The 13,252-nt window shown below is 37.0% G+C and overlaps 1 protein-coding gene across 1 annotated transcript in view; it reads right to left on the bottom strand.

The window, feature by feature from the left end:
* LOC145988036 (neural cell adhesion molecule 1-like) overlaps nt 1–13,252 on the bottom strand; it is a 56,743-nt gene that overhangs the window by 21,123 nt on the left and 22,368 nt on the right. Inside the window, exons 3-7 of the mRNA XM_083122873.1 lie at nt 9,828–9,979; nt 6,734–6,868; nt 5,299–5,451; nt 3,631–3,815; nt 1,175–1,439 (exon numbers count right to left, since the gene is read on the bottom strand). Of these exons, the coding sequence (XP_082978999.1) occupies nt 1,175–1,439; nt 3,631–3,815; nt 5,299–5,451; nt 6,734–6,868; nt 9,828–9,979 (890 nt within the window). The remainder of the gene's footprint in view (nt 1–1,174; nt 1,440–3,630; nt 3,816–5,298; nt 5,452–6,733; nt 6,869–9,827; nt 9,980–13,252) is intronic.

The raw sequence follows: 13,252 nt of genomic DNA, 5'->3' as shown, positions 1-13,252 counted from the left end.
TATTGATAACACAATTTTTGTGAATAAAACTGAGCACCCACTCGATTTTGTATGAATGAAAAGGCTTAGGGAGAACTTGCACCAGTGGTGAGCATGTGCTCACATTTGTATACAATTGAAAAGAAGTAACTTCTCAGAAATACGAGGGGCATGCTGAAAGTAATGAGCAACACTTTAAAAAAAAATCAGAATCCATCAATACATGCAGAGTAAATCATCACAAAATATAGACTTGACTGAACGTGTTGAGGCAGTGTGATGTAATTAGCTTTGATCACATGAATGCAGTCAGTTGCTTAAAAATGGCTGACAGTGATGCTTCGTTTCAACAATGTGCTGTGATTGAATTTCTTGTTAAAGAGGGAATTCTTGCTGCTGAAATTCAGAATAGATCTTCAGCATGTTTATGGAGATGTATGCATGGGTGCTAGCAGTGTTAAAACATGGGTAAAACATTTTAAAGAAGGAAACATGAGCATCAAGGATCAGCCTCGGAGCAGTCACCCACGAACTGCCTCTATGGAATGCAACATGGAAAGCAGAGGGGTGCATTTTGATTGAATTTCTTGAACCTGGGGTAACCATAAATGCTTGCCATTATATCCAAACACTTCACAAGCTCCATTGTGCATTGTGGGATAAATGTCCTGGATAGAAAATTATTCTTCAACATGATAAAGTGCTCCTGCACTATGCTCAATTCACCAGGGAGAAAAATTGGAAAATGGGGTGGGAACTTCTTCCTCACCAGTCCCGACATTGCACCCTCCGACTATCATCTGTTCGTTTTTGTGAAGGAACAGTAATGAGGCCAACACTACCAGACGACGGAGGACGTACAGAAAGCAGTGGGTCAGTGCCTGCAAGGAGCTGGAACAGAGTATTACCATAAGGGTATATACACGCTTCCAGAAAGATGGAGACTTTGTTGAAAAGTAAAGAAAAGTTTCATGAAAATTTGTTGCTCATTACTTCCAGTATGATCCTCGTATATCAGGTTATATACACACATCCACATGTGCATGAGCGCCCCATCACATAAAAAGGTTGATATATCTATGAGAAGTTGCTAGATAGCGAACTGAAAGAGAGGATTTTATTCATAGGAAAATGGAGTACCTGCTTACTAAATATGGCCCATTATATAGTTATGTATCATTGTAGCGGTGCTTACCTCTTTCAAAGACTATATTTTTGGAGTCAGTCCAATCATCTTGCAACATTTTATACTCCACTTTGTAGTTTATAATCTCATACTCCAGTTCCTGGGGTCCGTGTATCTCCAATTGAATTGAGTTAATAGAAGAAGATTTTATTTTAAAGGATGGTACCCCAGGCTTAGAAACATTGACTAAAATGATTGCCCTTTCCCGTGTTCCAACTGAGTTATTTGCGATACACGTATACTCCCCGAATACTGATTGATTATAAACAGTTAGCTGAAAAAGAAAGGATACACATTACACATGTGAAGAAAATTTAATGTGTGATGAGACAAACAAGGCACTTAAGTTCATATTTCTTACTTCAAATCTTATTTTAATCTACAAGGCTTGCAATGTATAACATCTTCATACCTCCATGCACATGTGTATCAAGATATATACCAGCACATTTTATTTTATATATTTCACTAGGAATCAGATCTACTTTTGCCTATCTTGTGTTTTGTGACTGTTGTGAGGATTTCAGAAATGCAAGCTTAAGGAAAGAAGTTACATTTTTAATCTTATATCAAACATAGAAACAATATTATGGTCACAATATGTTGTCTTAACTCTCTAAATTATACATAAAATAAAAGAGGTACCTATGGTAATACCCATGGGTGTATATATAGTTCATGTAAAGGGTGGGGGAGTTCAATAAAGTTATGTGTATGTACATATCCATTATCATATTCTTTACACTTCTTAAAAAGAAACAGAAATCCACTTCGAAGTATATCATTAACCTTGAAATTCCTTTTCCGTGCCATAATGAAGAAGCTACCTCACAATGTCGAATCTTTATTTGGGAACTGCTAATGAACAGTGCGGGCAACCAAGCACTGACTGTTACAATAAGCAGCTTATTATGCAATTGAAGAGATTTGTAACTGAAATTCAGTGCTGCTAGCAGACGGCGGCGCTATCATGAGGTCAAATATTTTTGCACTTTATTCTTGTAACTCGATAACTCTTGTATTATCGAGAGGGAGCGGTTCAATGTACATTTAGATTGTTTAGTAAAGTAAGCATTTTAATATTACGCATTTAAATATAAATAAAGTTCAGGAAAGTATAGTCTTAATCATTTCTTCTTTCCCCACCCAATTCCAGGATATTTGTGCATTCCGAAGAAACTATTCAGGACACCAGGACAAATGATATCATTCTGGGATTGTCCCGGAAAATTTGGGATATATAGCAGGCCTAGGTATGGCTATCAAAATCCAATCTATCAACCAGGCCATCCAACATTTTGACACACTGTTCCAATGAATGAGGGATAGCCACTTCACATTTTTGGAATAAGTTGTTGCAATTTTGCAATGTGTTGACTGTGCTCAGAGAAACGTGATTTCAATTCTACTACAAAATGCTCCAAAAATGGACAACAAAGGTTTACCTTGTAATATTCTTTTATGCTCTCAACTGGTGCATTATTCCCTCAGACTTGCCAGCTGGGTGTTCTAGGTCTCTTCATTTCTTCATCATAGTCTCTAAGTACTTTCTCTGCTTTGGAATAAATTTCATTCAAGTTCTCAGAACTCTTAGTTGTTTTTTTTTTTAATTTTTTAATTTTTTTACTATCTCTATTAGAATACTGACATCTTCACAGTACTGAACAGTCCACCTTTTGAGGTGCCCAACATAATCTTGAACTGCATGAAAATAATTTGGTTATAATAAGTGGAGATATTTCAAACTCCCCACAGGTTACACAGTCAAGAAACTGCAGAGCTTGCTGAAATATTTCTTTTCTATTAGTAAATTGTGAAGTCTGTAAAGTTTCTACAAGTAGTGAATACACAAGTCACACTACTTAGTATTGATACTTTTCTCTTCATCTTGGGTCAAACAACTTGAGAATGTTACGGTTTTTCCCTGGTTTTCTTGCACTGCGTTTTTAAAAACCAAATTCCTGTAAGACAACTCGAGGGGGAAAAAATAACTGATTTGACTTTCCCAATGCAGTTTCTTATTGCAGAAATTCCGAAACTATCAGGAAATTGCAGACATTTGGTCTGCATTCCCATCTGGTGTGTGGAATACGTAATTTCCTTCCATCCATATCCCATCCTATACATCTGGAATTTAGCAGAATAAAATAAGTCCGAAGAAATTTTTATGAACAAGAGGATAGAACAGGTAATCTGGTAATTTTACTGAACCAATAGAAGGGGTTGGACCCGATGACCCCCCCCCTTAAATACGCACATGATAATACCTGCTACAGACTAGGCATGTTTTTAAATACATTTTCTCAAAGAAAAGTAGGATAATTGATCATGGAAAAGTATAGAACTCTGAATTTTACATGGAAGTTACACTAGTTGACCTAATATTTTTTGTTACACATAAGGCATCCATCCATTTAATAGAATCCACCCAATAACAGTACTTTTGTAAAATTGCAGACACCCACCTGTAGAATACTTCGATGTTCTTCTTCTATTATTTGTACATTTTCATTGGGTTCAAGTACATCTCCTTCTCTTGTCCATGTAAATTGTGCAGAAGGCTCAGCTTCAACTTCACATGTTAGGTTTACCTCTCCGCTCACATAGCTGTATGTCTTATTTAGCATGTCATTCTTCATAATAGGCTTGTCTGTACAAATAAAATACAGAAAAATTAGTTTAAACTTCACCAGAAAGTAAGACTAACTTACTTCCTGTTTTTGGTTGAGTAGACATTATGTGAAAATGTGATATGGCTAATTTCCAATGGAGGTTACTGACACTAGAAGAATTGCATTTAAATAAAAGAAAATTAAAATAATTTATGTAAATTTGTGTACCTAGTAACCTCTGGCACTTTCCATGTGCATTTATTCCCTATACAAAGTATGTACATAGGCATGCGCACGGGGGAAGCAAGAGGGAGCAATTGCTCCCCCCCTAATCATGGACGTCCGCAGATTTTTCCATGGAGGGACAAGCAAGGTATTTTTCAATGGTGTATATTACCCCGATAATAGTGTTGTCTCCTCAAAAAACAGCACTTGAATTTGAAACTATTGCATTAATGAAAATTACTGTGACTGAAATCAAATTATACGTGTAAAATCCTACTTTTTAGGTTGACATTCGATTTCTAAGGGAAAGGTGTGACCATCCTTGCCTCCCCCTTCCAGAGGTCCATGTTCTTACATTATTATACTTTCACTTAGAAATTTAGTGTAGAGGAATCTTACTGCCGTTATTAAACGATATTACTCTCTTAAAGAAAAAGTATTTTCAAGCCGTTTAAAGTTCAAAGCAACTATGGGGGAAGGGGTGTAGTGGTGCAACCACAGGGATGCAATGAGCATGGCCCTTCCCCATCCTTGGAAGGAAATCAAGGGGGCAAACATTGAGGTAAAAGAAAGCAAGACTAGTAGAATCTAATAGTAGCAGGTCAAAAGGATACTCAAGATGGAATTAGTTTTCACGTCTTTCTTGATTTATTTCTTCCAGATGGCCAAGAGTACCTGCAAGCACTCAATGATGATGAGAAGAAGAAATATCTGGACAAAGTAGAGGGTTTTCCACATCCATTAGATGAGCAACTAGGAAGTTATACAGGATTATTCCAAGATAAGATATGTTTGGTGACCGTCGTTACATTTGGCGATATTTGTAGCCTACATATTTAATAGAAACTAATTTTGCCTACAGTGCAATCGCTTAAAGCATATAAATCGTCGGATGCCTACATTTATGTTTCAAGTGAAAAAGTGCGAGATGTACGGACATATAAAAAATGGAAGAAGAAGTTGTTTTTTCATCTTTCTTCAGTTGGGGCAAGTCAGCAGGATGCAGTAATGCAAACTTGCTGTTTTTGTTTCCATTTGAATGCAGAAATGCTCATTGTTATTTTAAGTCAATTTTGTACTATTTGTGTTAATTATGATGATAGAAATTAATATTAAACTGAAAAAATTAATGATGGAACAAACCAAATAATACACCATTGTCTGACCAGCATTCAAACCTAGGACCCCTTCTCTATCAATATTACAGAGATTACCATATGCAAAAGACAAAAATTAACCCCCACTTAGTTTTCTGGTTCACAAAAAAAAAAAAAAATCCTTCATTAATGTACTTACGTTTTACTTTGAGATACACTATCTGTGACTGTACATTGCTTATCAGTTGGGAAAGTTGATATGCCTTGCACTCATATTCTCCTCTGTCTTTCAGGGAAACATTCTTAATTACAAGTCCATCACCTATACCTTCCCTTTTATGGCTTGAGTCTCCTGTAAAAATAAAATTTAATCACAAATTGTGCTCACATCAGTTATACATAAACAACAAATTCAATCAAATGCATAAGACAAGTAAAATTATCGCTTTTAATGGCATTGATTCAACTTTATAAATTTATTGTAAAATTATTTGAGTTGAAATGTTGCTATATCCAAAACAGTTCAGTGTATTTTGTTTGTAATTTAGTTGAATAAACTTTGTGCAACAATCTTTCTTGTATCTCATTTGTTATCCACACAAAAACAGTGTCATTGAAGTTCATTTGATAAGGTTGCATTTGTTTCTTTTCATTCATTTTCAAGTGACATACCTGTCTATGTTGTTGCCACTCCAAAGGGAGGGGCAGGGGGGGGGGGAGTCAGCTTCTAAAATTAAACTGACATAATATGTATTTTTTGTTTGTTTTCAAAGTAGAGTTAAATACATTTTTGCTCTGCCTGGGTGAAGATTGAAAGCATTCAACCTAATTAGGCTGAATTAGTTATAAATTAATTGTAAGTTATTTAATTATTTGTATTAAGTTGATGTAGAATTTCAGAATATACATCCAGAAAATGGATTGTAATGTACAATGGCGAGACAAAGTAGACAAATTAATTCCATTTTTTACTTCAGGCCGAAATCATTGCATTAGGAAGAAATAGTAATACGGTATGCGCCAAAATATACAGTACTGAAACTCGCGCACCTCGAATGCGCATGTGCGTTTGTCGATGGGGCATAGCTCCAGCCGCTCGTGTTCTCAGTAGTAAAAAAGGAAGTTATAACTCGCTAATAGTGTGTATGTTAGTGTTTCTTTCAGGATAAATAAACTGACAGATGACAACAATGTAATGTTCGTCTTTTTATTTCAGTACTGTATATTTTGGCGCATACTGTACATATTGAGAAATGCACCACATCAGCTGAAACTTAAAAAAATCTGTTATTCCTGCAAACCTGACATTTTCCTATTATAATATATTTTTTGTCTTAACCAGAAATAACCCCATAACAAGATATAATTATACTTTTTGCCATTTTGTCTTATTTCCTCTATATACATTATTCCAATTTAGTAATAATGTATTATTACTAATTTTATTTGGACTTCTTATCTCTAGATACTTGCCTGAAGGCAACATACGTAGTTTGTTGCTTGTCACTTCCATGTGAAGCCACCTAAGGAAAAGTATTTATTGGAATCAATACAGTTCAATGCTACATCTAGAAAATTGTATTTTGTAAATTAGGTAATTAGATACTATCATGTAATAAACTAATACAACTAACGTGAAATTTGTCTGCCATCCCTAAACCAAGCAATCTTGGGTTCAGGATTTCCTTGAGCTTCACACTTGAGGACTGCTTCTTCCTGCCCTTCCTCTGCCTCTTGTACACTGTCTGTGTCCACAAATTCAATAGGCCCTAAAAGATACAGCTCGTTGTAGCATTGGCATAAAAATCTTAATAATAAAGGTTTGGTACTGACAAAAGTTTTAAACAAAATTGGTCATGAAATAAACAATGAGATAGAATCAATGAAAATTACTAAGCTGAAGATGAATATAATGAACAAATATTATATAGAGAGATAAGGCTACTGGATTCTACTAAATTGTTATTTACTGTTTATGAAACAAGCAATGCATATGATCAATGACTGGTATTTTGAAATCATCTTGGCAAGGAACTATGAGCCAAGTCCCTGAACTCTTACAGCAAGATTCTAACAATGTTTGAAAATCTCAATATTTTTGAACTACGTATAATAATATCTTTATTCAGCAGGTGAATCAGCATATATTAGTCCATTTTTAATAATCTTTACATCTGGAAGTATAATTCAATCAAGAATATAAGAGAAACATAATTATAACTGAATTAATCCAACAGTATTTATACATTTATTGAAAATTATTTGACAATAAGAATTGAATTGTTGCAACCTGTATGAAAAGCAGGTTGTGCAATTAACATAATCTGAGAATTTGCACTATTAAGAAATCAGTGTGAAGTAATAGGTAAATAAAATGAAGGCACATTTGCTTATTTGAGTAAAATTCAGGGCAAAGCAAAATGAGAAACAGCCCAATAACAGAACACAACAACAAAAATGAAACAATAGAACCAGAAGAAAGAAAAAGAGGACAGGTAAAAGTTTTTAATTTCTTATCAGAAAGCCTAGACACTACCACAGCATGCGCTGCTGCCTTGTAATCAAGGGGTTCCGGGCTTGATGTCCAGTGGAGGCACATAGTGGTTTCGATCCCACTTTAAACTGTAGGTGCAGTCCATATTAGCCTTTCTATGCATAAAGTGGACTTAGAACAATGTATGCTGAACCTCATCCACTAACTAAAGACCTTATTGCAGGGACATAGTTAATAAGTTGGTTAGTTTGGGGAGGGCCACCACACGGTGCAGGAAAAGGGACAAAGAGTTCTAAGTCTGGTTTGCCTCGTTGTTGTCACGAGTGTTGTCGTCTCTTGCCATTTCAAAAGCTTGAGGACATCCTTGCCGAGCCATAAAATAATTATCCCATAGAGTTCTAGGCGTGTCTGTCTGTAATCCGTATAAACTGAGACAGGAATATGAATCATTTTCAAAGATCCTCCCAAGGAGTGATTGCGATCTCAAGGGAAAATGGACAGCTGTTACCACTTAACTGGTGGCCAGGGAGAGAAAGTGCACTTTCAAAAGGTCTCAGACTTCCCTCAGTGGGCTGGGCCATAAAACTCCTTCAAATGCATCTATTTTTGTATTGGACGAGGAAGAATCAGGAAATGAGGGATAGAAAAAATGCCTTACTTGTGGGTCATGAGGAGAAATTCAAGAGCAGTGTTTCAAACTGTAAGCAAAATTTACTGAAGAACTATTTTACACTATTTATCATGAAAGTGAAATTTCAATACAATACACAGACAAATATTCCGGGGCCACGTTGACGTTTGTGAGGGCCTGTGTCCCCCCCTAACGACGTCCCTTCCTTTGACAGATTTTTCAGAAGCACTGTCACTTGATCATACGAAGTGTTGTTATTACCTTCTTTCTAGCCCTCTTATAGTGTGTTAATACGAGCGCAAATCGAAAAGTCTGCTCCAATTCTTTTCAGCCGAAATAATAAAACATGCAGAGAAATCAAAATATAGGAATTTTATAGTACCTTGCACTATTTTTCCACATAGTCACCACAGCGGTTCAGGCATTTGTCCCATCGCACCACTAGTTTGGAGATGCCACTGTTGTAGAATTCAGCCGGTTGATCAACACCGCCGGACAGATATCTTCGCTTCGTCATCGCAAATGAACCTCTCTCCTGCCAGGAACTTCTTCAGTGGACCAAACACGTGGAAATCACTTGGGGCGAGATCTGGACTATATGGTGCATGCTCCAGAACCTCCCATTCGAATTACTTAAGTCTGTCGATGGTCCTGTTTGCCTCATGAGGCCTGGCGTTATCGGGAAACGATAACCACATTATCCACATTGATAATCCCTTTGCGCTTTTTCCTGATGGCAGCTCGAAGACGTGTGAGTGTGCCACAATAGCTGTCAGCGTTGATGGTGTCACCTTGTGGCATGAAATCCAGCAGGAGTAGTTCCCAGAAGAGCGTGATCATCAACTTCCCACTGATTGCGTTCTGCAGAATTTCTTCGTGACAGGCGAATGTGGATGTTTCCACATCACGTTCTGCTGCTTTGATTCTGGAGTGAAATGCAATACCCACGTTTCATCTCCAGTGACAATGAGATCCAGGAAACTTTCACCCTCCTCGGCGTAACACAGGAAATGTTTTAGTGAAGCCATCATTCACTTGCCCTTGCTCAGGTCATCCAAAAGCTTAGGCACCCACCAACATGAAACCTTCAGACACCTCAAGGATTCGTGAAATGCCAAGCTCCTTGGAAATGTCCTTCAGATGCACACATTGATCAGTTTTCACCATTACATCCACGCGGGCAATGTTTTCCATTGTGAGCGAGGGGCGAGGATGTCCCGACCGCTCATTGTCATGAAGGTCTTCTCCGCCATTTTTGAACTCTCTACACCACCACCACACACTTCTCAAAGTGAGACATTTGTCCCCATATGTCGGCTGCATTTCCCTATGGATATCGATGGGCGTTTGTATCTTGCTCCATAGAAAATGAATATGAGTAACACTTCGCTGCTCATACGACGTGGGCGTGTTGAGCCATCTTTGCAAACTGACAGCAGCGCCGTGATGCGGAGCATTGATTGCATTGATTATACTAATATTTCAGCTGAAAAAAAAATAGGGGCAAAGACTTTTCGATTTGCCCTCGTACATGCTTTTGCATGTCCATATGAGGAATAATAATGCAATTTGTTATGTTTCCATATACTTAATATGTACTTACTGAGAACTGTTAGGTGAAAACTTGCTGATACGTTGTTGCCTCCTACATGGGCAGTGCACGTGTATTGTCCACGGTCTTTCATTTCAATCTTTTCAAAGAGCAAACGAACTCCAGTTACATTTGCTCCTTCAGATGCCTCCTGAACATGAATGCTGAAAAATTGAAAAGTAGAACATATGTATATGCATAACATAAATTATAAGAGTAAGGCGTTAGTAAATATTTACAATGGAACACTGATTTTCAGTTTGTGGATTTTACATTTTCCCACATTATAATTCAAATCAGTCTTATATCGCATATTACCTTCATATTTATACACATCATCAAACACACATTGCCATTACAAAGTCATTGAAAGTAAATTTCACTAAACATTAACTAATGTGGTAAAATACATAAATTTGGGGATTGCATGCACCCGTGAAAGCACGAACATGCAGGGAAAGTAACTGTGGCTGAAATGCATTCTACCATCCCTCCCCTCCATAATCATAATGGATTCTCCCGAGAACAGCGAGATAGCAACGAGAACAGACACTTTCTTTTACACCTGCGGCTCCAGGGGGGGGGGGGTTACGATGGTAAGGCCGTACCCCCTGTTTTTCGCGGACGCCGGGGCGACATGAAGGCAGAACGTAGCCGGAATTTATTTACTGAATGCATCTTTTGGGGTAAACTTATTCTTGTTCTTGCGCAAACATCGTTCTTTTTGTTTCGTTTTTATTTTGCTTGCTGCTTCAATCAACTGTCAACAATCATGTGGAACCTGTCCTCTAACGTCAACAATCCCTTATAAGATCCATTCTCACGTTTACGAATTAAACTGTCGGTGTTTCTTTTTCCGTTCACTGCTTCAGAAGGCGGCTGTTCGGATGGGCTACTGGACGTTTTGGAACATTTTAATAATCCGCAACAATAAGCGGTACGATAAACATTTTTTAAAAATAGTTCGTAGTATTGCTTCCCTTCGGATACTCAGTTGTGGTCCCGTAGTGAGTGAATTGCATGCATTAGAAGAGTACGGTCTTAACAGTTTGCATATTTCTGAATTTTTCTTTCTGGTATTCCGTTTTCGCATCTAATGAAAATGAGTACAGATAAGAAAAAACTGCCAGAGGCAGAAAATAGGAAATGACAGAGAGAACGGGAAAAGGTACCTTGCGTCAGTCTACTTTCATGAATAATTTTCTGAAACGTTCGAAATCAGGTGAGTTATTGAAATCATTGAAAAACGGCCTACTTCTAGCGAATCATTTTTGTACACTTTTCCCGAACAGTGTCATAGTGAAAAAAAAAATTGCGATTCGAGTTTCGAAACTAGATATATTGACACTTGAATTTTGGATAACATTAGTTATGTCAGGTTTAGTGTTGTTTTTGTCTTTGCTTCTCTCGTGGCTTTTTCTTTTGAAATCAGAATGCATTATTGCTGCAAGAATTGGACATTTCTTGGTAAAACTACGTATAGTATTAGGTACGGCTAACAAGAACAAAACGAAACGTTAGTTAACCAACCTTTCGTCCGTGAAGTTAAGTTATTGAGAGACAATGAGAGCACGTAACATTTCGCCCCTGAGAAAAACATGCACAAACATTTCAGTACAAATAGAGGAAAATTAAATAAACCTTCCGGCACCGGCGTCACAAGAGAAAGGTAGATTTCGCCTGCTTAGAGTGTAAGGTGGATGGTAATATTTTGGAAAGGAGCACAGAAATCAATGGCCGATCATAAGTTAACTTTCGTCTTTCGGAACACACATTGAAAAAATATTGTATTTAATACCTCGTATCATATACTAGGTTTTATTATAACAAATACATAAGACATTAACAATATAGAGGCATTAATTATATTACTTAATTATTAAATAATAATTAAATGTTAATAGTTTCGTTAGAAGCATATAGAAATTTGCTTGTATAATATTGAATCCATTTTACTAGTGCTGTATATTTCAAAATGTTCTTATGTAAATTATACTGTATTGAACATGTAAAAATATCGTCATACAGATACTACATACCTGTATAAAATTGCTAGAAAAACAATAGTATAATACATTCTACTAGAAGAGAAATCCACGAGCAAATTTTATTGTACAAAATTATCAATGGATCAACGGAAAAGCAGGAAATTTTAAATTTATTGAAATTCAATGTGAACAAAAATAGGCTACGCACTTACGAAAAAATAGGTTTGCTTTTGCACTTGCTTCGCATTTGCAGTAAATTGTACATTAGTCACGTCAATTGTTAAATGTATTGTAATATATAAAAAACTGTGTGAAACTGTGTAATCGATTTTCATTCTGTATAAGTACCGGGGGGGTTCGCTGTTTTGCTTATCGTAACCCTTGTTCACAAATCCTGAAACCGCCAATGTTCTTCTATTGTTAGTTGTGGTGCTGCTGCGAAGTAAGAAACACGGATTTTCAAGAGCAGCATACGAACATTACATTTTGTCAGCGTTTTGGAAAAATGCCATTCGAGACTTACACTATGCTAAGGACAGTGTCTGGTGAGTGTACTATGACACATACAAATGTGTTCAAGTGGCATCGGTGGTTTAAAGAGGTACGAGAATTCATCACTGATAATGAATGTTCTGGTTGAGACCTATGAGTGCAAAGCAAATTCATGCTTATGGTTTTCTTTGATTCTCAAGGAATTGTCCATTCGGAATTCATTCTGGAGGACAGAACAGTACACAAGGAACTCTATGTGGACATTTTACGTCGTTGCGGGAGTCCATCCGCCGTTAGCTGCCTGAGTTGTAGCAAAGTTGACAATAGTACCTTCTCCATGATAATGCACCTGCCCACCGGTCCTTACTCGTCTGTGCCGTAAGATCCTGCCTATTTACTGGACTTAGCCCCTTCCGGCTTCTACCCTTTTCCCAACACGAAAACCCATCTAAAAGGGCATCGTTTTTGCATCATAAACCGAGGTAAAAGCAGCATCACAGGAGGCATAACATCAGGTTGCAAAACATGGTTTCCAACAGCTTCACTACTTTGAAGATGTTTGTGTACCGGCATTTTGAAATCATCTTGGCAAGGAACTATGAGCTAAGTCCCTGAACGTTTGGATTGTACCTCATATTTTTCAATTTCAAATTACCAGGAGACAATATCAAATGGATGAGAAGAGCAGGACATATTTTGAACACAAACATCGCAGATTTGTCTATGCTAGATTTAGCTATACGTAAATGACCATTCTTGCATGTTAGTTTACCCAACAGAGCCATTGTTATTCTTAATAACTGAAAAACAACTTCAGAACGATTTTTGTGCGAAGTTTCAAAAACATACCAGTTTCACAAAATATATGGAACACATGTTGACGCTTGGCATTCCAAACCACAAAACTGAAATTTCTTTTATACACACACATGTATGTAAGAGCAGTGATAAAAAATT

Source organism: Lepisma saccharinum, chromosome 5 (assembly GCF_977018435.1).
Source record: "Lepisma saccharinum chromosome 5, izLepSacc3.1, whole genome shotgun sequence".
Lineage (NCBI taxonomy): Eukaryota > Metazoa > Arthropoda > Insecta > Zygentoma > Lepismatidae > Lepisma > Lepisma saccharinum.
The sequence above is the reverse complement of the archived record's forward strand: the minus strand, read 5'-3'. Positions and strand labels throughout refer to the sequence as shown.